Below are 23,848 nucleotides of genomic sequence, written 5' to 3'. Positions count from 1 at the left end.
CTCCAATCTGTTGAGAGGAAATAACCACTGGTAAAATTTGTGCAGATTTTATTGCTATCCTAAGACATACTTATAATAAAACCCTCTTAATTTTCAAGTCACGTCATCCAGGATCAGCATTAGCCTGGTCTTTATTTAACTTGCATTTCCCTCTTTCACTAAGATGAAAATTGAGATTGCTCTGCTGTTTGGAGGTCAGGATTAATGAGTAAATCGTCCTGCCTTCCTCCCCTTCCCGCCTCACTCCAGACCACCGTAATGGTACCTAATATCCCTCCTCCCTCCTTTGAACCAATTCCCCTCCTGACTTTTAAATTGCTCCGAACATTACGGGATGAGATCTCCATTTGTTAGCATAATTGTACTTCACGTTTTGTCCTGTTCCCAATGAATCCCCCCATTAGTCATCCTCAGAGCTGAGAAGTGTCAAGTGCATCAGGGACTGGGCCAGAACTTATATTCTTGGATGATAATCAAAATGCTGCAGCTTCTGTCACCAATTATTTTACTCATCTTTGTAACTTTTTTTGTTTTAAGGAGCAAAATAATAGCAACAAAACCTCAAGGGAAAGTAGTGTCTGCTTATTGTTAGTTTTCCTTCACCTGCACTGTCTTGTATCTGTGTTTTGTTTCCAATAATTTCATCACTATGAATTCAAGAGATGCTGGGGTTCACCAGGTTACTTTTTTTTCTTTATATTTATACAATAACTTATACATTTCCTTTCACCAGATCAAATCCTTTAAGAATCCACTTATTTCCAACCAAGTTTATTCAATTCAAACTGTATGTCGTCATTTGCTGGATGATAAATTGTCCCAGGTGTCATTGCAATAAACAATAATATTGTTGTTTTGAGACCATTTTCAAGTGACATAATGCAAGAATACATTCTCAAAGATCAATAATCAACTTTAAATTCTAATTAACATTTTAAATCTGGAACTGGAAGACATTTTAAATATCCAAAATAAATAAACAAAACCAAAACAAGAAATCAAATTAATTTTGAAGTCTCCGTAAACAAATTTCAAATGGCAAGTTGAGACCAAAACACCAGACTGGAGAAAAACGATAAATCATGCAAAAGGAAATTATTGAGCACATTTTAATTTATCATGCAATTAATTTATTTATTGCTTATTCCATTTTAGTCCAAATTCAGTTGTTTTCTTTGTTTTTTCGGTGTAATCTTTTACACAATTTACTGTTTAATCTGCGCTGCAGATTTCTGTTTCCACTTGGTCAAAAGATCTAGAATAAAAACAAATTTGCTGTTTGCTTAACTTGTACCATTTCCCTAATATTGAGGAAAAAGTTAGTATTTAAATGCTAACCTTTCATATTGTTATGTTAAAAGTTTGGAGAAGTAGAAGCTGTTTTGAGCCAAAATTTGTCCCATTTTCCTCACAGTTTGGGATATTTTAGGAGGTAAAATATTTCCACTCTGCTTTGTTCAGTCCCCAGCTTCTGCAGGAAAACTTTCTTACTCCCTGTGAGATATTTCTAAGAAACTACAACAATACTTCCAAAGCACAGTTCGCATTTCCCACAACAACCAATTAGCCGGCTAACACATTAAATAAAGAGCGCTCTCCTCACCCGAAATGTTTCCCTCTTTCCAGCTGTTTCTTACAACTCCCTTATCTTTTCGTCTGACATCCAGGTCGGGGACCAAATCATTGAGATCAATGGGGAGAGCACCAGAGACATGACCCACGCCAGGGCCATCGAGCTCATCAAGGTCGGGGGCAGACGGGTCCGTCTCCTCCTGAAGAGGGGAACGGGCCAGGTCCCAGAGTACGGTGAGTACCTGGAGGACATCTGCATCATTTCTCTCTTTTTAACACTTCAACTGTATAATCTTACTTATTGATAAAATACTCTGGCATTCATTTATATCCATAATAATCTGTCTTTTGTATTCTTTAATCTCAATAATAACTGCTTCCTTTTCTATCTTGACTAACACTAGCTTATTTTCTGTCCATTTCAGTGATCTATCACTAATTGATTGGTCTAGGTTGTTACTTCCCCTTCTATAGGAATGGTATCTTCCAGTCTCTCCATGTGCATGAAAAGTGACAAGCATGGCTCCCCCTATTTCTTCCTAATGGGCCACTCTAAAGACACGGTTTGTTACCATACCAATGTTTTCTCTTCACTTAACCCTGCCTTTCTGTGTTGTTCCGTTGTGTGTTGCTGGTTTTTGTCGTTTTAACCTGATTTTAAAACATAATCCTGCCTCTGAACTAGGGGCTGAAACGATTAATCATGATTAACAACTCAAAACTTCTTTTTCTCGCTCTCAGACTCGTTGCTATAGCAACTGACAACAACGCCACTATGTGTTTCATGATTCAACACGAAAAAACAAACTCTCAAACATTTCCCAAACAAAGAATAGAACTTTCAGTTCGTTACAGTTTTATATTTTTAGGCTTAATGTTTATTTTATAATTACTAATAAGTGATCGCTGTGGTATATTAGCTACCGCTGCTATTAGCTAAGCTAACACAGCGGTGGTTGATTAGCTAATTTAAACAGCTGCTCTACTGATGATCTGTTAGTTGTTTAGGTTGCCTTTTTTATTTTTTAACTGAACCAAAACACACAGAATTACACATCACATCTACATGTTATGTTTGTCATAGTCAAGCTAGCACACTTCCTCAGCATTTATTTTAAAACTTTTTCCTGACCTTGTTATCTAGTTGTCGTAGTGTTAACAATTAGTAGCAAATTACTGTTTCCCTTTTTCTTTAATATATCAAGTTAAGATTTAGCACGTTATTTTGACAACTTAACAGCTAAAACCAATGCTAGTCATCGTTAGCGAGCAGCTTTTTGGATTTTGCTCAAGGCATTCATATTTGAACTTGTAGAGATGATTTAGATTTTGAGCAAATCATACACCCACTTGTTTTTAAACTGCTATAATCTGAAAATGTCCACAGCCAGAGAAGAAAAATGACTTTTTCACACCTCTGTTTGGATTTACATTGTGTTTAATAACACATCTTGTGGGGAAAAAAGTCTTGAAGTTAACTACACACACTTTTCCATTTGGCCTGAGCTCAGACATAAACAGCATGTGGGCATTAATCACATCCATAAACCCGGAGTCTGGATCTGCAGAGACTTCATGGCTGCAGGTGGGATTTGTGTAAAAGCAGTAAAAAGATTTTAAACAGGCCGTTATTTAAATGCATGCACCTGCAGCCTCTACAGGTCCTTTCAGCACCTGCTTACCTCCAGTCCAAGTTTCCCTTCACACCAGCCTCATTGTGAATCTTAATATACATAACAGGGAATTAGGGCAGCAATGTTTTTGTTTGCTGCTGTAACATTCAGTGAATTTGGGTTAGACTCAGAAAATTAAAAGGAATAAATTCTGTAAATATTTTTTATCTGTAGGCACATTTCCATCCTTACTTGAGTTAGAATAATCAGAGTAACATTATTACAAGCAATTTTCTTACAGCAGATGTATTTTATAACCAAGTTTAAAAAATAAGTAGACCTACATTTATCCAGACTTTAGTTAATCTTGGTTAAATATAGAAATCATTTTTGAAAGAATGTGACCCAAATCCTGTACTTTGTAACTGAAAAAACATGTCACAATAACAAATTTTGATGGATTGTCCAAGAAATTATTGGAATAAATGATAATATTTAATGCAATTTTCAACTAAGTCAGAGTTTATATTTGTAGCACATTTACAACCTCCGCTGACCTAAGTGGTTAAACTTGGTGAAAAATAATAAGACAATTATGAAATTGGGTGAAAATACCCCCAAAAAACTAATATAAATAGAAACTAAGACATACTTAATTTCAACTGCAGCATCCCCCCCCAAAAAATATGTAAAAATTGAATCAGTGATTTATTTTTTTGAATTACTAGTTTAAAGTTCAGATTAGAATAAAACTTAAAAATATTATGTATAAAAGCCAGAAAGCTTTCAGTTTTTCATCCAAAGTAGAACAGAAAAAGTTTTAATACAGCATTTTGTAGTTTTTAAAAAAGTCCCTCTAGCTTTTATGCCTGAGCTGACAGTAGAAATTACCTTCTAAATCATTTAGTATTTATTAATTTACCCTGCAAACGTCTAGCTTTCTGTGATATTACTAATGCGGGTTTTGTTGTAACTGAGTCTCTTAGTGCTGGTGCAGCGAGCCTACAGCTTCCTGCCCCCTGCCTGGGCTGCTGGAAATGACTGATGGCCGAGGGACCGAGGCTTAGCGGTGCAGAAACAGGAGCTAACAGTCTGTGAGAGCAGGGAGTTGTTTTTTATTTTTCTTGTTTGGGGGGAGAAAAGCTTCGTGGATTCACGGTGAGGGAGTCGTACTCAGACCTTAGACGGTTTTCATCCTCCCCGAAACGCCGCCCTGTTGGGCCCGTCGTCCATTTCATTAAACCTGGATTTGATTTTCCGCCAAGCTTTTAGATTGTCCTCGGCCTTAAAGAGAGCTGTGGGAGGCAGATTGATGTTTTCTGAAAGTAGAGCTGCTCTCCGACGCATGTGGATGTAGGAGCCAGAGCTGCTTTAATCTCGATACTTACAGCTTTTAGAAATTGACTGATTGATGTTGTTATATAGTGTGATAAGACATGTATAATTGTATTCAATTAGTTTCTGAATCCATCAAAATTCAAACCGAAACATGATTTTGTCACATTTTAGGTCAAATTATGTGATTTGTTTTGTACATTTTTCTGTTTCTAAGCAAAATTCATATTTTGCACATTTTTCTACTTCCATTTGAGTCTCAACTGATTTTAAAAACGGCACACGTGCTTTAAGCCTCCCACCAATCCCCAGTTTCTGGCAATAAGTTAGTGTTTTTTGGACTGTTTCAATTATTTCTGGAACAATTTATCGTCCAGTAAAATTTATTGTTAGTCGTCAGTGTACTTACATTACCACGCCATTATCTTGAGTTGAAAATTGTCTCAAAACAACAATATTATCGTTTATCGCAGCAATTTCTTGGATAATTTATCATCTAGTAAGATTTGTCATATTGACAGGCCTCAATGTACCTGCATTATTATGCCATTATCATTTTATTATCATTTTATTAGTAGATAATATGAACAGTGTTATTGTGTATCGCAATAATTTCTGGGAAAATGTATTGTCCAGTAAAACTTATTGCATAGTACTTGCGATACAAAACATACATAATTATGTCATTATCATTATATTACTTGGGAATGGTCTCAAAACATCAATTTTATCGTTTATCATAATCATTTCTGGGACTTTTTATTGTCCAGTAAAATTTGCTGTTGTGATAAGCCTAGGTGTACTTGCACTATTGTGCCATTATCATTTTATCGGTTGATACTATAGACAATATTATCGTGTATCGCAATAATTTCTGGGAAAATTTGTCTTATTGCATAGTACTTGGGATAACAAAACTTGAATTGTGATGCCATTATCAGTACAGTATTAAAAATGGTCTCAAAACAACAATATTATCGTTTATCTCCATCATTTCTGCTACTTTTTATCATCCAGTTCTATTCTCTGCAGTGTGTTTTTGTTGTGCAGTGGTGTTCTGGTTGTGCGCTTGTGTTTATTTTTGGTTTCTCACTGCATGTTTTCTTGCCCCAGACAACGCCGTCCCATGGGATGGTCGCCCTTCAGCCTCCCCAAGCCTGTTGGAAGTAGGCCCTCCCACTGACAGCCTCTCCATGCCAACGCCTTCATCTCATTTGGCCCCGGCCCTCGACCCTCCTCATTTGCCTCCTCTAGACGCCTCCCAGGACGCCAGCAGGATGGAGCGTTCCAAGAGCCCCCAGAAAGCTGAGCTGCTGCTGAACAGAGACGCCATGAGTCAGGGGAGGAGAATCGCCAAAAGCGATGGTGGCGGGTCCACCCATAAGGGACACAGGCTGCAGCAGCACACTACTGACGGAGACGGGGACAAGGAGGGACAAGGCGTGGAGTCCAAACCTTTGAGGAGCACCAGAGGACGGTCCAAGGAGAGGACTCACTCTCCCGGCGGCTCTAAGATCCCACACACTAACAGGAACGGCAGGGAAAGCGCAGAGCGAAGGGGCAAGAGCACCAGCAGCGCCACCAGAGCGGGAAGGAAGGCCACGGTCTCGCCCGGTCCGTGGAAGATCCCTGGATCGGACAAGCTGCCCAGCACACTGCGCGCAGGCGCGTCCACGCTCAGCAGATAACATCGCCGCTGCAGCAGCGTCCACGTTTGTCCGGACTGAACCACCACCTCCACATCCTCCAACAGACAAACACGAAGCGGTGCGGGCTTATCTGGACCGCGACTTTTAAAACTTTTATTTATACTACTGTATTTTAAATTATTCTGAAGCATTATGTTACACCCACCACCTTAAAAACTGGAAAGTCATTCACTTTAAGAAGAAAGAGCAATCAGTAGCAGAGCGAGAACTTTCTGAAACCTCTGAACTCCCGAGCTGAGCTGGACAGAAAGCAGGCTTGGATTTTTTTATACATAAATATATTTACTGTTCAAATTGTAGTCTATTTTATGAAGTGGGATGTTGAAAGGTGACCTATTATACTTCTTTGAACCGGTTAGGATAGATTTATTGCTTATATAAAACATATTTATTACATTTTTTGCACAAAATCATTCTTAAATAATGAGATTGTATTAGTTCAGGAGTCAGTTCTCCTTTCAGAATCAGCTGTGTTAGAGTCTCTGCCACTTTAAGTCCAATCCATGACCCCCACTCAGCGTTTACACTTGCACATGAAAATGGCTGCAAACAGATGCGAAATTATACAAAAGTATGTCTTTGAAAAGCAGCAGCGGAGCCTCCTGCGCAACCAACAAGAATGCAGAAAGTGGTTTTTGCATGGTAAGTCAAACAAAACATTTGTCTTTTCTAGCCAAGTAGGTTTGTCTGCAGACGAAGTAGGCTTTTCTAAAGGAAGGCGTTTCTCAAGAGGCACACTTGATTGGACCAAATTAGCATCATTCAACTTTTTCTTCTTAAAATATTGCTTTAATTTATTTTAGTTTCATGAGCTTGATGTAACTTGGAGGTATCTGAATGCCTTATAGTTACACTTTAAGCACTTTTGACAAACGTATTGTGTTAGCCAGTTCAATAACTTCTCCTCCCACCTCTCTTTCCAGAGAGCATCCAGGTACATTTCAAAACAAGAGCATCAACATAAATCACAGGGTTTTAATAACAGTAGCAATTTTCCTGAGATTTTTATCACTAGGAGGCACTAAATGTTCAACAAAATTTATTTTGGTTACTGAAATGATGTGAAAACGGACATAAAATGTTAAAAGCACTGAAAAACTGTTACTTAGAGTAGCATTGAGACAAATAAATTTTACGCTTAACTTTTTATGTTCTTGTTGAACTTTTTAAAGCAACCACCAAGTGTGTTTTTTTTTAAGTTTCTGAAAGATTTCTGCTGCTGGAACGTTTTAGAAACTTTCAGTCTGAAAGCTTTCTATTTGTCAAAGCTCTCTTTTCCAGCAGCCATTGTACAGCGCATACAGCAGTAAAATTAACTGACCAAACGTGCTGGAGCTCTACTTGGGTTGCTAGGTGACGACCGAGCTGCTGGGTTTGCTAAGTAGCGGGCTGGGCTTCTCTGAGGTTACTAGGTGAAACGTCTCATTTCCCAGACACTAAAATACATTAATTTATTGTCAAAAAATTGCTTTTTTAAGCCTTTGGTCTTGTCTTCAGAAGCAATAGAAACCCAAATAAAAGTAGAAAGTTAGTAAAAAATCCAAAGAAGTATAATAGGTCCCCTTTGTAAGAAGGTTTGTCTGCTTTCTGAGGATTGAATGAATCAAAACGTGACAACAGAGATGAAATCCACTCATCAGCCGAGCTTTGCCTTAACAGAGACCGCTCTCAACTAATCCATCACATGATTAAAGAGATACTATATAAAAAATATTAAACAGTTTGTAAATAAGACCATCTTCATAGTGAAGAATCTTATAAGAAAACTGATGAGAGTTCAAGCAAAGCAACTTGGGGTTTCCTCTGCGATTGTCTGTTTCTGTTTTGTACGATTGTCTCGTTTATCCATTTTTATCGTCATTCTTGTGCTTAAGAAGAAAAGAAAAACAAAACAGCAATGTGTGACGACGGTGTCCGTTCAAACGCTGAGAGATGAATGATGGTGACAGAGAAGCGTGCCTTGGACTGACTACGAGTCTGGCTGCTATAAAAACACCAACTTCACATAAATTTATTAGAAACTGTATTTTTTAAATGTGATATATAATGAAGTATATAATTTATTCCACAAGTATAATTATGGACCCATTATTTGGGGTCTTTTGTTTGAGCAAATGGTTCACTTTGGGTAATCTCTGATTTGCAAATCAGGTCCAACACGATTATTTTCAATTTTTAAAAAACCACTTAGTCTTGTTATCAAATGTCAGCACCTTTTAACTCAATTAGTAAGCCTGTTAGTGGATTTACTACAAGGCATTAGGGCCCTTGGTTTGTATTGTATGTTACTGAGGCTTTATGATTGTGTTCTGTTGTTGCACTGTGTGATTTGAGGAGAGGAATATCTGTGCCAAAGCTCATTTAAGCTGACTTTTTGTTTTAGGAGGAGTTTTTAAGCTATCAGTTCTGGTCAGTTGTTTACATTCCTAATGGGCATTAATTGTAGTAATATTAGAAATCCATTATTTTACATGTTCAACATTCACGGATTCACCTTTTATTTTTATTTTTTTCTGTGGAACGTAAACCTTCAATTTACCTTTAAGTATTGATAAATATTCACACTTGGTAGTATGGTATACTCGGTTAGATTTAGGACCAAAATTGCAACATTTGTTACATTTTCAGCTGGCGCGGTTTACTTTCACACCGCATTGTTTCAAACAAATCAAACCCTTTGAAAAAATTGTTCCCCTCCACACCTGTGGGGGCGCTGCACCAAGAACCATCAAAGGAAATTACACAAAAATCTCTGAAGAAGACTTTTTTTGGGGGTCAGATTTTAGCATTTGTAGCCTTTCACTTTTGTCTTCAGTAGAAGATTACAAGCAATTTCTCTTGCTAGCGCTAGATACGCATGTTTGTTTTGGTTGTATTTACCCAGAATGCCCTGATTTTGAAGCAGTTTCCAATCCACTTGCACTCGAAATGCACCAGAGTTCACTTCAAGCAAACCAAAGCCTAGGTTTTTAGGTGAACCAGTTTGCTTTTTTGATCCACATCAGTTTCTCAATAATTTCCCATTATGCAGATATTAAATGTCCCTCGCAGTGGTCTTAAACAGTCTTCAGTTTGAGTTGGTGAAACCTGCTCAAACCAAGTTTATGCCCATAATGAGTGTATGTCAATTTTCACACTTGTCCGGTAGACTCTGTTAAATTTGGGACCAAAATTGCAACATTTTTAATTTTCAGCTGGTGCGGTTTGCTTTCACACTGTACTGTTTCAAACAAACCAAAACCTTTGAAAAAACTGTTCCCCTCCCCACCTGTGGGGGCGCTGCACCATGGAAAGGAAATTACACAAAGCAAAACTTCATTGCTTACATTTCCAAAAAAAAAAAGTAAACAAAAATGGAGTGGGGTCAAATTTTAGCGTTTGTAGCATTTTACTTTTGTTTTGGTAAAAGACTGTTTCTCTTGCTAGTGCTAAATGCACATTTGTTTTGGTTGTATTTACCCAGAATGCCCTGGTTTATAGTGCACTTCCTGATTTTGAAGCTGTTTCCAGTCTGTTTTTATCCACACATGCATTCAAACCACACCAGAGTTTCTTTCAACCAAATCAAAACCTAGATTTTAAGGCAAACCGCGGTTTGCTTTTCTGATCCACATCAGTTTCTTAATGTCCTGTGATACAGATCTTAAATTTCATTCATAAAGTCTTCAATTTGAGTTGGTTAAACATGCAGATACCCTGTTTATGCCCATAACGAGTGTATGTAAACTTCTGACCAGAAGAGTATTTGGACACACAGGGCCACAGTGAAATGCAGATAAAACTGTTAGCAGTAGAGGGTGGGAGTGACATGCTCCAGATAACCCGGGTCAGGATCTAATTTTGGACTGGTCTTGACTCTTGATAAGGTTTCCAAAGGAAAAAAGAAAAAATATTTGACCAAACCCATAGAGAAACAATAAGATAGAAGAAAACCTAATATATATGTATTTAAAAAGTATAATACCAAAACAGAAAACTGCATTATTGATTTAGACTTTGCAATTTGTTGCTTTTTTCCCATGTTTTAACTAGGGCTGGACAAAAAAATCAATAACAATACACATGGTCAATATCAATAGATGATACATGTGATGGATTATTTACAGAACTCCTCCAGAACCGCACAGCATTCTGGGAAATGTAGTCGGATGTAGTTGTAGTTTATGCTGTAGTTTAGCTGCTCAACCTCTCACAGCCAGTTCAGCTAATTTGGTGGAATCAACTGACTCAGTCACTCTTTGGCTGCCTAGCAACTCACTCATTCTCTGGCTGCCTAGCAACAACATGTTGAGTAACTTGCGCAGCAGCAGTTTCATGTCTCAAAATAAAAATTGGGGTGAAGTGAAAACTGAGAATAAAACAGGAAGGTTCACGTCACCAGTATGGCAGTTTTTAAGATATTTAAAATAAAAAAATCTGATCAATAATTATCGATATTTGCTGATATGAAATGCTTATATCGTCCAGCCCTAGCTCCTTTGTGAATCTAATGAGTGCAGCTCATGTCAAGCAGAAAAAAAGCACACCAATCTTCTTTTCTGTTTTACTTTTTAGGCTTTACTTCATTGATGTTTTGACAGTAAATAACTCAAAGCATAAACCCACTTTTTTAAGCAAATTGTTTTTTTGGGGGGGGTTAAAAATTCTTGTTCTGTCATCTGTACCTGGTAATATTCCCCCTGAGAAATCCAGCATTAAAGTTTCCTTCCTCTGCTCGGCTAAAGGAAGTGCTCAGAGCTTTTAAAAGAGCAAAGGGAGACGGGGACTCATTATGTTTGCCGCTGTAATCCGTAATTACACAAGGACTAAGCTGACTGATTGTAAAACAGAATCCAGCACAGAGGAGGAGGAGAAAATCATCAGCTCGGCTCTTCGGCCTCGACCTAAACGTTGTGCGGGAATGTTTTTTCTCTCACGAAATCACTTGAGTTTGACACAGAAGCTGAAACTTTTGCACAAGTCGCTGCTTTCCTTCTCCGTGGAGCCAAACTGTGAGCAGAAGTCGGAGAATGTTTCGTTTGATGACGCGTTTCCCCCACAGCACCCGAGCAGCTCTGTTTCACTGTGTGGAGTGTTAGCAGTGTGTAGACCCTGAACAAATATCTCTATGTAGAAGAAGTGTAACTATTGATGGTCCCAGAGACTGTAAGAAGTGAGCAACTATTTTTATTAAAATGCAACACTATGAATATATTAACTTTTGCAAAAAAAACAACAAAAAAAAAACTTGTTTACTTGTATCATATTCTGAGATGCTGTCAAAATAAAATTCTTGACACGAACAATTCATTCAGGAATTGCCACTGTGTGGTTTATTACGGCTGAATCAAATGTTAATAAATAACCATTTTCCATCATCCAACATGTAAATAGGAATGCAAATAACTCTTGTCAATAGCTTAGAAACAAAATTCCCAACAAAAAAAGTACTATTAATTGAAGGCATTTTAAAAACAATGTCACTTAGTGGACAGAAAATTATTTAAAAACGAATAACTGGAACATTCTGAAAAACGTATAACATGTTATATTATATATGTTATATATATACTCAATTAGTATATGCTAATTAGATAGTCTCTAAACGAGACTATTATATATTATATATGTTATATAGTTATAACATATATTCAGAAGACGATTATAAACACTAACTGTAATCAGGTCTTGCATGTACTTCTGGCTCCAACATGTGCGAGAAAGCAACTACTAAACAAGAAATAGCGACTGGCAAATAGCGTAATTACAATAATTCACCACAAGAGGGCCTGAAACAGAAAAAGGTACATTGAAGCTGTATTTACAGTCAAAATAATAGTGAAGAGTCACAGTAACAACACATAGTTCCCACAAGAACCGCCATCTTGATAGGCTGCATGTCTAAGCTTGCAGATAAATGCTACTTTAGCTAAGCTAATTTTGCTACAGTAAATATCACTGAAATGTATCTTAGTATTACACAGAGGTGGGTATGGTACTCAAAAATTAATTGTTGCAATATGCTGTTTATAAGTTATGGATGAGGCAAGAGCTAGTTTATTGTTGTCAAAGCAACTCCATAACACCTGTCTTGATTGTTATGGATGCCTACCAAGATGGCGGTCAGCTACAAACTGAATTGTGACATAACATGAGCTATGATGATGTAACTTACAATGGTTAACTGAAAGCGATGTGAGGGAGAGGAAGTCACGTGCACACAATACTGAACCTTCAAATTAAATGTTCAACAGATCAAATTTGCACATTTGAAATGAGTAGTGACATAAACTAGTTATTTAACAACATCAATTTTAACTCTGTTAGAATTAACATAAAATACGTTCCTACACCATGTTTATTTAGAATAAACATAAGATTAAATATAAACATTTTGCAGTGTTTGAGAAGTATGTGGAAAAAAATGTTGACTATACTTATAACCTAAAAGGTCTCTGGCTTTAATTAAGTTTTAAATATGGTTAACTTCCTGTTTGTGCTGTGATGTTTTGTTTTGAAGGGACAACTTCCTGTTTTACATGAGGCAGAGGAAGCCTAACGGCAATCAAGATAATTTGTAACGTAGCTTGTAAAATGTATCTTTTTAGCAGATGGAGAGAAAAGGTAGGGTTATGTTGTAAATAAGTACTTGTTTTAAATGTGATGTGAAATAAACCGTGCAATTATTTAATTATGTGCCAAAATTAAGTTGATTTGCGTTGTGAGCGTTATTTTAAGCTAGCGGTTAGCGCAGTTCACAGCTAACCTACAATTTATCTGCACAGGATAAATTGCCATGGTAACATTTTTTATTTTTTTGTTTTGTTTTTGTTTTTCCGTGGTAATGTATATTCTACTGCTTTCGTGAAATCTGATCAAACCTTTATTCAGTCAGGATCTCTGAAAATCCTGGTTTAATCCGCCATCTTGACTTCCTAAACCAGCTTTTTTATGTAACCACATCAGGTTTGTGGGTTGCCTTCCTGACGCATCGACTGCTCCAAAATGCTAACATTGTTTTCTTTAAGCCACTAATTTGGTGGTATAATTAGGTTAGTAGTAATTATGCATATCAAGTGGTTGGCGCACTTCCGCTAATCAGCTAATGGCTAGCAGCTAATCACATTTTTTCTGGTAAATTAGTCAATGTTGACAAACTGCAGCAGTTCCGTTTATTCTCCCCAGGTTCTCTGTTTATCTCGCCAAAAAGTTTATTTCAATCAAGAAACATACAAGAAAAAGACAAATATTGCATTTATTTACATTTTGTTCTATACTAAGCTCATTGTAGAACATATAAATTATAATGTCAAAAGATTAGATGTTTTTAAAAGATGTTATGACAAAACATAAAAAAAACATACTTGTTTTACTCATCAGAAAAACGAGCTGATTTTTTTTCTATATGATCAATAGAAAAGTCAACGGATAGCTTTATATATAAATGTGTTTACATTTTGAAAACTTCATTATTCAATGACAAAATTCATATTTTTTTATGTTTGACGCATTTATTTTCAAGTTAACATTTTTAATAATTATATTGCAGCCAATAATTTGTAATTATTTATTGACTGCAGGCTTCTTCTCATCTAGAATAAAAATAATTTTTACCACGTCTAGATTTCAAAACATTTTAAGTAATTTTAAAATAAACATGGCAGCATACACGGAAAAAAATACAAGAAAAGTGGCTCAATTTTGTTTTTACTTTTACAAAATATAAGGATATCTGCTAAATCTTATTTTTTTTCATGCTATGACATCTTTGGCCACATGGTGGCGCTTTATTAGCTTCTGCTTTTACCAAAAACTGACATAATTATATTTGCAAATCTGAAAAAATAAATAGAAATGTTTAGCCTCATTATTTGCTTTTACAGTTTTTCATAAATGTAAGATTTCAAGGAGCCGCTGTTTCATTTGATTAAATTTTAGTTGGAAAAAAATCCGCTTTTCTTCCAAAGTGCAGTTCTCCAATCTCACCACTAGAGGTCACCACAGACCAGAACTCCATCTTCTCTGCAGCCTGGTTTCATAATTGTTGAACTTACATAAAGTTATTAGTCAGACACTTCCTATTACCATATGTTTTAGGGATTTTATGGTCAGTTGTGACGTTTGTGAACAGCTGAATATCCCAGGATGCAGCCGCAGTGGGATGTATTGTTCAGTTTCCTCTGTTTTTCATAAATTAATCCTGCAGGAAAATCAAATCTAAGCCCGACAGTAGAAAGTCCTAAGCATGCTTCCTCTCCTCCAGCTTAAACCTGACAACTTTAGGCATATCTAAAGTTGCCTAAACTTTAGATAGTTAGACTGTGAATTAAAAATAAAGCAACCTTTCTGGATCACAAATACAGAATTTCTTTCTTTATTATTATTTTTTTTTAGTGCTGCAGTAAATCCTGCCGGCATGCAGCAGCCACCTTGAGGTTTGTGGGTCAAATCCCAGTCTGCAGTCTGCTCATTATGCACCCTGACTGGATTTGGCTCCACACTGTGCAGAAGCGGATCTGTGAGAGCGAGACTCATGCAGACGTTACCGTTCTCAGCACCTGCATGTCGTTTAGCATGAAACTCAGCCGCACAGCTGAAATTTACTGCAGATTATATCACAGCTGTTGCACTAAAAAGGCATCATGTCCCTCCAGGCTCAGAAATGAGACATAATTAAGCCAGCCTGGTGCCTTTAAGTTGTTCCCATGGTTACAGGGAGAAATTAATGTTGTTTAATGGTTGAAATTATAGAATTTTAGGAAAACAGGTGATTTTTGGGAGAATATTTTACCCACATTTTTGCAGGATTGTTTTAATTCGGACATATAGGAGGGTATCTCAATCATCTCAGTAGCTGCCTTTCTATTAACCATATAATTGACAATAAATTGAAAATACACCAATTTCAAAATGTTTTGGCTCCAAGATCAGTTTTTGTTGTATTGAAATTGGTTTATTTTGCAAAATTGTAATTTTGTTTTTGCATCACACGCGTCACATCTGATCAACAACCAGATGTTGCCACTTGTGGAAACCACAAAGAAGACGGCAGGAAGTGGTTGTAGGATATTTTTTAATGACTTATCGCTTGAACCAAACGATTCATGTTGATTTTTTGTTGCGTTTCTTATTTAATGGAAACACTATAATGGCGAAATATTTTTTCCTTTCAATGTTAGCGGAAAGTGTACAAAGGTTTGTGCACATATGTAATGGAAATGTAGCTTGTTAAAAGCAACAGTAGCTTTGTTTCTATTCATCATATAATTACGCAATTTGACATTTTGAAAATGAATTTGTTTAATGGACACATCAATTTTGGGAAAAAATAGTTTTTCACTCAAATGTTTTGGTGCTAGGGTGATGGGGGGTATTTTCATTGAAATGGTTTATTTTGAAAAACTGCAATTGAAACACCGTTTTTTCACATGAGTCACATGATCAACAACCGGATGTTGCCACTGAACCAAACCACCAAGGATACCATGACAGGAAGTGGGTGGATGATGATGGTTCTTCATTTGTGATTTTAATTGCGTTTCTTCTTTAATGAAAACACCGCAATTGCGATATCATGTTTTTTCGACATGAGCGGAATATTGATAGTTTTGCGCACATTAGTAATGGAAAAGCAGTTGTCTTAAGTCAGAGGCCTGTTCAGTCACGCTGCGGGACTGACTGCTAGCAGATGTCCTTCCTGTCCACAGCATCACCCTCTCCAATAACATATTGAATATTATATAATATTATAGATTGGAGCCACGTGGGGATTTATGAATGACATTTACCGTGGCGCTCGGTCCGCTCAGGGCAGAACTGCATGTTCCGGGCGGGTTAGGGGAGGGCTCACGGGCTGTCTGACACGCCCTGCCCACTTAGGAGCTCATATTTGTGGAGCTGTCTGAAAATCTCCTGTTGTCTGCGGACAGGCAGGCGGACTGTCGGCCGTTTTCAACGCTGAGAGTTTCCCAGCAGCCCGACCAGAGGCGGCCGGTGGGAGGAGGCAGAGACACCGCAGGAGCAGCCTGATCCGACGCAGCCTGTCCGCTCTCCACAAAAGGAAGGACCCATCAGCACTAACCGATGTCTACGGTAGGATTGGATTTGTTTTCATATTAATTTTTTCTAAGCTGAAAACGGAGCGGGTTTTCAGAGGGTCTGAGGAAGGGAGCAGCGGCGTGTCGTGGCACGCAGCTGCCCGAGCATCATTCACCGCGTTGGGCGGCTGGGTGGCGAGGGAGCAGCCCGGGGTTGAGCATCAACAAACCGCCGCGGAAAACATTAAGACCTCTCGACTTTATTAGTGTGGCTTTTTTTGGTTTTGATTGTGGCTGAAGCGTGGTGGAGGTGTGTTTTGAGGCCGAGCTCAGGTTAGTTGGAGCCGCCTCTGACAGTCGGGGCGGCGGGACAGTTAGATCCGCAGTCGGCGTGGAGAGCGACCGGCCGCGGTAAGCTAGCTACCGTTACGGCCGCGAAGACAGGAAGTGGCGACGCGGACTTTCAAAATAATATACACATTTTAAGCAAAACTAAACTGGGTGCGTTTTAATCAGCTGGATTTGGGCTTTTTAAACTTTAAGCATACACAAAATTAATCAAATGTTTTATTTAAAGTTTCAGCGGTAATTTTAGATGTTTTTAGCAGCTGTATTTTATGTTGTATTTATGGAGTTTTAGACACGTGGAAGCATTTATTTTATATATCTGCTTCTTCAAGTTCAGTTACATTATGTTACACTAGCAACAATATGGTCCTTGTAAAGAGTGAAGGGTTTCAAGTTGTTCACATGAAGATTTAAATTTGATTAACTGTACGTACAATATAAGAAATATATTTAATTGTAATAAATGGCAATTAATACACTGTTTTAAATCATGCTGTCATTGCCACACTTTCTCTGGCAGCTTTAGTAACTCAGACGTTCTTTGGTTTTATTTTGAAATTACGTACCGGAAGTGACCCAATCACCCCCGCATGTTTGATGAAAGAAGAGGGTCAGCACGGATTTCTGTGGCTCCAAATGCCTTTAAAATGTGCCCCATCTCCCTAAGCCATAAAAGGTGTTTTTTAACAGAAATCCCCCTGGCACACAGAGGGAACATCAACAGCAATAGTGCTGCATGTAGATTTTGAAATAATTTGGTGGAAATTTGTATCAAAAATAAGTGAAAATCCTCACAAATGTTCAGTATTGGTCCAGACAGAGCAGCCAAACCTCTGTGTATCTGCTTATCTAACAGCCTTTCTGATACACCACAGCTTCTCCCTTCAGGCTGTGGTGCAGGAGTGTCTTGTCGTTCGGCGTGAGGCAGTACTTGAGAGTCCATGACTGCACTTTCATTTAATTTTCAGAAACTAAAAAGCATAAAAGGTCTCCCATACTGACGCAGAGAGACATCTAGTTCTCATCAGGGCATGGCCTAAATTTCCCTCCCAGATAAGCTACTTAAACTGTGATCGTATACAGAAAAAAATCCCTCCATACTTCATCCTTCCTCCTAGAATAACAGACTTAAAAAGTGGCTCATCTGACTTCCTGATTCAAAAGCATGTTTACGAGTTCGTCCTCCCCCGTTAGAACGCCACTGCTTTACACATGAGCTGCTTTTTTTCCCCTTCCTAGCATCTCCAGTTGCAGCATGAATCTTTAAAAGCTTATAAGAGATGTGGTTCAGCTTTTTCCAGTCCTGGTTCTGCTGTGCGTACACTCGTTACAGAGCAGTAGTAATAGTAGTCGTGTTGGTGAGGTGGTGTAATGTGCAGAGCGGAGAACCTGCGGTCAGAAAACGCTTCTTGTGGTTTGGGGTGAGGAGCATTGCAACCAAACAGCTTTTGCAAAGATACAAAAATATTTATTGCAGGTGGAAGTTTGCGGATCATGTTGCAAATAAAATATTTGATATCATTTAAATGCGGTTTTGGTCATGCATTACCTACAGTTCAGTTCAAGGTATCCTGCAAAGTCCGAGGAGTGGTTTGTCTTCCTAAAGTAGGTCTGCAGATGTTGACCCATAAACCACAATGTAAGGATTTTTTGTTTACCAGCCGCTGAATAAAAGGAAGCAGCCATTTTCTATGATTTTTTTTGGTCTCCAACATTATTTATGTTGCATTTCTAAATTCTTAAATGTCCTTTTGCAATAAAAACCGCATATATTTATCTATAATTTCAACCAAACCTGTCGCAATAAGTAATAAATCAATTAATTGTGTAATAAATTAAAACAAGCTCAATAATTTTCATTTTCTCTTTTTCTGTTTCTACCAAAAACTGGATGATAAAATTCTCCAGTCTGGTGTTTTGCTCTCAACTAGCCCTGTTTTCTGAAGAACAGTTTTTGTTTACAGACTTCATTATTAATTTAATTTGTTGTTTATTTATTTTTGATATTTTGGATACAAAGCTAACATCTACATTTAGAGGGGCTCAGCCAATTAGCACCAAGGAAAATGAATGGCACTCTTCGATTGGCTGCTTTGAAAACTCCAGCCAATAGCGTGTGATGTATCAATGTCTTCATGTATTTCAGCTTCCCAAGCTGCATTTTAAAAATATATATTTTAATGATGCTGTACGAAACAATCAGTGTATGTTGGCAAATAATCTGGAGTTGCGTTCCAGTGGAAAATTCATGAATAGTTTGGAGTCCACCAAATTATTCCTGTAATTCTGAACCTGATTTTACATTTTTGTAGATTTTGAGCGGATCTCACTTGGTCCAAATGTCTTAAAATAATGTGAAATTACCCTTAAACACAAATCTAAATTAGAAACTAATGTCTTCCTAGTCTTGATTCGTAATGTACAAGCATTACCATTGTGGTGCTACTATTAATAGCACTGAAATATAAGGCAGTCTGGTGGAAAAAAACAAAGCCGGTGTTCCAATATGTTGAAGAAATGTCACTAGAAAACTAATATAGGTCATGAAATCCCCAAAGTGTCTGTATTGAAATCTGTGGCAGTTCCTTTTTTATTTATGATTGCTCAGGGTTTAGTGGGAAAACTTTGCTTTCACTAGCGGCACTGAAACAAAGTCATTAAACGATTTTTCCTCCTGAGATCATTAATATCTGCTCTAAACTTAACAGTAGAGCCAAGCCTGAATTTGACTGGCTGACGCTGAGATAATGCAAAGCCGTGAGGCAGCGGAGATGCTGTGAAGTGACTCCGTCTGGGGCAAAAGTGTGGAAAACAACAACAACAGCATTTCCAGTTAAACCAGCTGACCCAGTACAAAAACACAGTTTAACCCCTAATAGAGAAAATGGACAAAAACAGAAACATAAAGAGCAAAAAGAAGGTGCAATTTAGCAATGCACAATGTGTTAGGGATGGGCAATAAATTGATTTGATCAATTAATCAAATGTTTGGTTTTTGAATATTTAAATTTTGGGAAATTTTTCTCCTTGAGTTTTCATGCTTCAGTGATGTCAGCACGCCTTTGGCGGCCATCTTGTTTTACAAGTGTGTTTCACAGCTTCTGTTTACTTGAACTTTGAATTCAGGGCAACTTTATGATGGAATATTACCATTTCTTTTCTTAATCACGAGAATAAAGTCATAATATTACAAGAATACAGTTGTACCACAATAGAGTCAAAATAATACAAGAATAAAGGAGAGTTCCAACATGGGGAAAAGAAATGATAAAACGAGGAATGTTAAGAATCTTACAAAGTTGTATTGTGGAATACATTTTACAGATATTACTTTATATAAATACTTATTTTTTTAACACATCAGCATTAAATTATTATCAGTACCAGGACTTTGAAACGATCATCCAAACGACTAAAATGTATTTTGAATAAAAATTGACATGAACCAATCTGGTAACTTTAGAAGCTTTCTACTCATAAAAAACAACTTCTTTCTCATAATTAAAATTTTCTTTTAGGTAAAATTGTGTCTTTATTCTAATATTATGACTATTCTTGTAATGAAATAGAAATGATTGAAATATTTCAAAATAGTTTCTGTCATACGTAATTTCTTTTTTAGGAAAGAAAGCGAGCAAAAGAAATCGATTAAAATCTGATCTGGTATGAAAATGTTGCAGGCTGAATAAGAGTTTATTCTGAACTAAAAATATATTTGTTTTGTTTTTAAGCTAAATAAAAAAGTAGATATGAATCAGCTGACATCATCTTGATTCCTTATCGACTTCCTTTCTCCAGACTAATAAACATCCTTTTTCCTCTGGTGGATTCGGCATTGAATGCCACACCGATGCGTCTATGCAGGGTTATGTAGATCAATTTTAAGGCTCACTAAATTATAAGGTGCTGATTGTTTAGTAGTGTTATTAACAATGTTTATAAGATGGTCTGTTGAGCATATCAGTGCTAAAATGTCAGCTCCAGGTTAGAGCAGAGAAACATAATCTTTGGAAAATACTCAGATTAATGTCTCCCCTTAATATTTCTCATCTAAATTTTTTGTTTGAAATCTGTAAAATAATTTAATAATTTAAAAATTTAATCAAAAGACAAAATCCTGATCTATGTTTTGGCATACTTTTAAGTGTGTCACAAAATTGGAAGAAAGCTGAAAGAAAGCTTTATTTTCTTTTGGTTAAGCCCGCAGTGCCGGACTCTTAAATCTTTGTGGACTAATTGAAGTAACATGTATACCACTTCCTTTGAAATTGTATTACAAAAATATGTCAACCGAAGTTGGATAAGAATTAAACTTTGTAAATGTTTGAAGTCAACAAACCGCAGTCCCAACCCATAATTGTTTGCTTTGATGAATGGCAAAGCTCTTTGTCACATCCACGTTTGCATCTTTCTCAGTAACATTAATTTGTCGTTAAGGGTGTTTCTTTGACAACATGATACTTTGGGAGGAGATTCTGAGATCCTGTATTCAAAGAAGCAATTTCAGCTACTTGAAGGAAATCTCTGGAGATTTCAAGCACCAGGATGTGAGGCTGGAAGCCAAGCAAACTGCTTATAAAGAACTCTTGGAATGAATGCTGCCAACCCCACAGGTAGATCCCGACTGAGGCCTTTAGGGTCTTTTGTTTTCCTTTTCAAACTCAGTGACAATATGTGAGCATTGACTGTTTCTGAAGTGAATCACCTATTGAGCAAGAGTGAAAAACAAGACAACCTCAGCTCCACCCAAAGACTATTTCTGGTTTCTGTGTTGCGCAGTTAGATGGACATTATGATAGGGTTTGTTTAAGGACTAAAATGACCAAAGGTGATTTGTAAAATATATTTGGGATCCAGTTTTAGTCTGACTTATAGAGGTTTTGCAATATCAAGATGATTAGCACAAACTCCCTGAAGTCAACGTCCATCTAACAGCAAAAATACAAAAATCTTACTAAGTATTTTTGTTAAAGTTTCTACTGCAAATATCTCAGTACACTTGAAATGAGACAAAACTAGCTAAATAGTAACATTTTAGCAGGAAATATGAGCTTCTTTACATCAATAAATCTTTAAATGTGACTTGTTATGCAACAGGTTAGAATGGGTCTATGGGATGTACAAAACATTTTTATTACATTCTTGGACAATGAGATTATAGATTATGCAGCTGCAGATCTTTGAAAAGCATGAGTGGAGCCTCGTGCACAATCAATAAGAATGCAGGAAGTTGTTTCTGGATGGTAAGTTAGCAACAAAACACTTGATTTTTCCAGCAGCCATTGCACAGTGCATGCAGCGGTAAAACCAGCTGACCAAATGCACTGGGTTGCTAGATGACAGCCGGGGTTGCTAGGTAACGGTGTAATCCTAGTCAAATGTGACTTAGCAATAAACAGCTTGCATGGGCTTGTGTAGGAGCAGTTGAGACCCAACAGAAATGTGCAAAATGTGAATTATGCACATTTCCCCCTTTAATATAAATGAAGAAGTACTGGCTCCACTGGCAGATTATTTCACAGAGAAAGATGTTACAAGTGAAATAATCTACCACTAGAACTCGTATGTTTTAATTTATATTAAGGAAATATTGACTTAAAACAAGATCCACGTTAGTTTAGTCTCTTTTCAAGTGTAATAAAATATATCTTATTGCACAAGATCAATCGTACTTGGTAAGGTGTTTCTGCAGTGCTGTTTACACACCTCTTGGTATGACGGTCCCTAATTTCACCTTTTGAGAAGAACAAGAATTTACATCAGAGCAATCTACAGTCGAGTGAGTGACTCGACTGACAGGCTACTCTTGTGGTGTTTGCGTCAAGAGACTCTCAACCTGCTTTTTTATGGCAGTAAAAGGGATAAGCCTCTAGGGCTTATCTGGACTGATGGTTGTCTGCAGCGCCATTAGAGCCGTCTGTGGCAGGGTGGCTCGAACTGGCTGTCTGTATCTGAAACTTTTTGGATGAATGCCCAGCATCACTATGTAGGGACATGATGGCCACCGGCCAAGCTTTGCTTTGCGTAGTTTACCCCTACGCTTTTAGACTTTTGTTTGTGAGCTGCAACACTGTTTCCTCTTAATGATTTAGCTGAGACAAAAACAAGAAAGTGGGAATGTTCAGGGAGTGAAGGCTTCCACAGATTGCCCTGCGGTGAACTGTGAAGCAGGTTGTTACAGTAACAATGCAGGGAGAGTCGGCCCGGTTTATCCCGTGTTTAGTTAGAGCTTTGAGCAAATCTGCAACGGGTGTGTGGCTTTTATGTTTAATTTGTCAGAAAATACTTTCCGTATGAAATCATTTTTCGCTTTGTTTTTCCACGTGCTCTAAAAACATATAGCTTTAACACCAAATATGCCTTAATATACATTAATACGCACAATGAAAACCAAACTGAAAAAGCTAACATCAGCAGTATTACTTATTTACGCTCTTGGTGGTTCAGCCAGTCAACACCAAGGAAAATCAATGGCGCTCCTCAATTGGCCAGCAAATATCGTGTCATATTATCTAAATGTTGGAACTGAAATGGACACTTATTGGACCAGGCAACTTAGCCATTGAGTGTCTGCTGTGATTAGGGCTGAAAAAATTAATCGAATTAATCGTGATTAATCAATTATTGAAATAATTGTCAGCTAATTTAATAATCGATTAATCGTTAATTGGAGTTTACAGACTCAAAAAGTTATTTTAGAATAGAATAGAATTACTTTATTCATCCCAGCAGGGAAATTATTTTGCAGTTACAGCAGCATAGAGACAAGACACACAACATCCACCACTGAGTAGCAATTGTAGACAAAATAAAAATAAAGATAAAATATAACATGCTGTCAATATAAAAAGCAGCTTAGAGCAGTCCTTCCAAAGATTCAAAAAATGCAGATACATTATGTATATGTAAATATATGTACCGTATTTTCCGCACTATAAGGCGCACCGCATTATAAGGCGCACCTTCAATGAATGGCCTATTTTAAAACTTTTTCATATATAAGGCGCACCGCATTATAAGGCGCATAGAATAGACGCTACAGTAGAGGCTGGGGTTACGTTATGCATTCATTAGATGGAACTGCGATAAAGGTCGACAAAATGTCGACAAAATAGTCAGATAGGTCAGTCAAACTTTATTAGTAGATTACAAACCAGCTTTCTGAAAACTCCGTTCATTCCCAAAATGAACAGCTGTTGCTTCCTCCACTTCCGCACCATTGATTGTTCATGTTAAATTCTCTCGCTGCTGCTCT

The 23,848-nt window shown here is 37.3% G+C and overlaps 2 protein-coding genes across 10 annotated transcripts in view; both read left to right on the top strand.

Annotated features, from left to right (window-relative positions):
- magi2a (membrane associated guanylate kinase, WW and PDZ domain containing 2a) overlaps positions 1-11,518 on the top strand; it is a 250,094-nt gene extending 238,576 nt beyond the window's left edge. For 7 of the 8 annotated variants that reach the window (XM_028043325.1, XM_028043328.1, XM_028043327.1 and 4 more), the window contains 2 exons: positions 1,668-1,806; positions 5,634-11,518. In XM_028043325.1, coding sequence (XP_027899126.1) covers positions 1,668-1,806; positions 5,634-6,208 — 714 coding nt within the window. In that variant the 3' untranslated portion in view covers positions 6,209-11,518. Of the gene's footprint in view, positions 1-1,667; positions 1,807-2,046; positions 2,136-5,633 lie in introns of all 8 variants that reach the window. The other variant, XM_028043332.1, reaches the window with a different exon arrangement.
- Positions 11,519-12,740: 1,222 nt separating this feature from the next.
- The window catches only part of LOC114160656 (fatty acyl-CoA reductase 1), a 49,435-nt gene continuing 38,327 nt past the window's right edge, over positions 12,741-23,848 (top strand). Inside the window, exons 1-2 of one of the 2 annotated variants that reach the window (XM_028043335.1) lie at positions 12,741-12,832; positions 16,138-16,300. In XM_028043335.1, coding sequence (XP_027899136.1) covers positions 16,292-16,300 — 9 coding nt within the window. In that variant the 5' untranslated portion in view covers positions 12,741-12,832; positions 16,138-16,291. Of the gene's footprint in view, positions 12,833-16,057; positions 16,301-23,848 lie in introns of those variants that run through there. The other variant, XM_028043334.1, reaches the window with a different exon arrangement.

Source organism: Xiphophorus couchianus, chromosome 17 (assembly GCF_001444195.1).
Source record: "Xiphophorus couchianus chromosome 17, X_couchianus-1.0, whole genome shotgun sequence".
Classification (NCBI taxonomy): Eukaryota; Metazoa; Chordata; class Actinopteri; order Cyprinodontiformes; family Poeciliidae; genus Xiphophorus; species Xiphophorus couchianus.
Note: the sequence above shows the minus strand (reverse complement) of the source record. Positions and strands in the feature narration are given on the sequence as shown.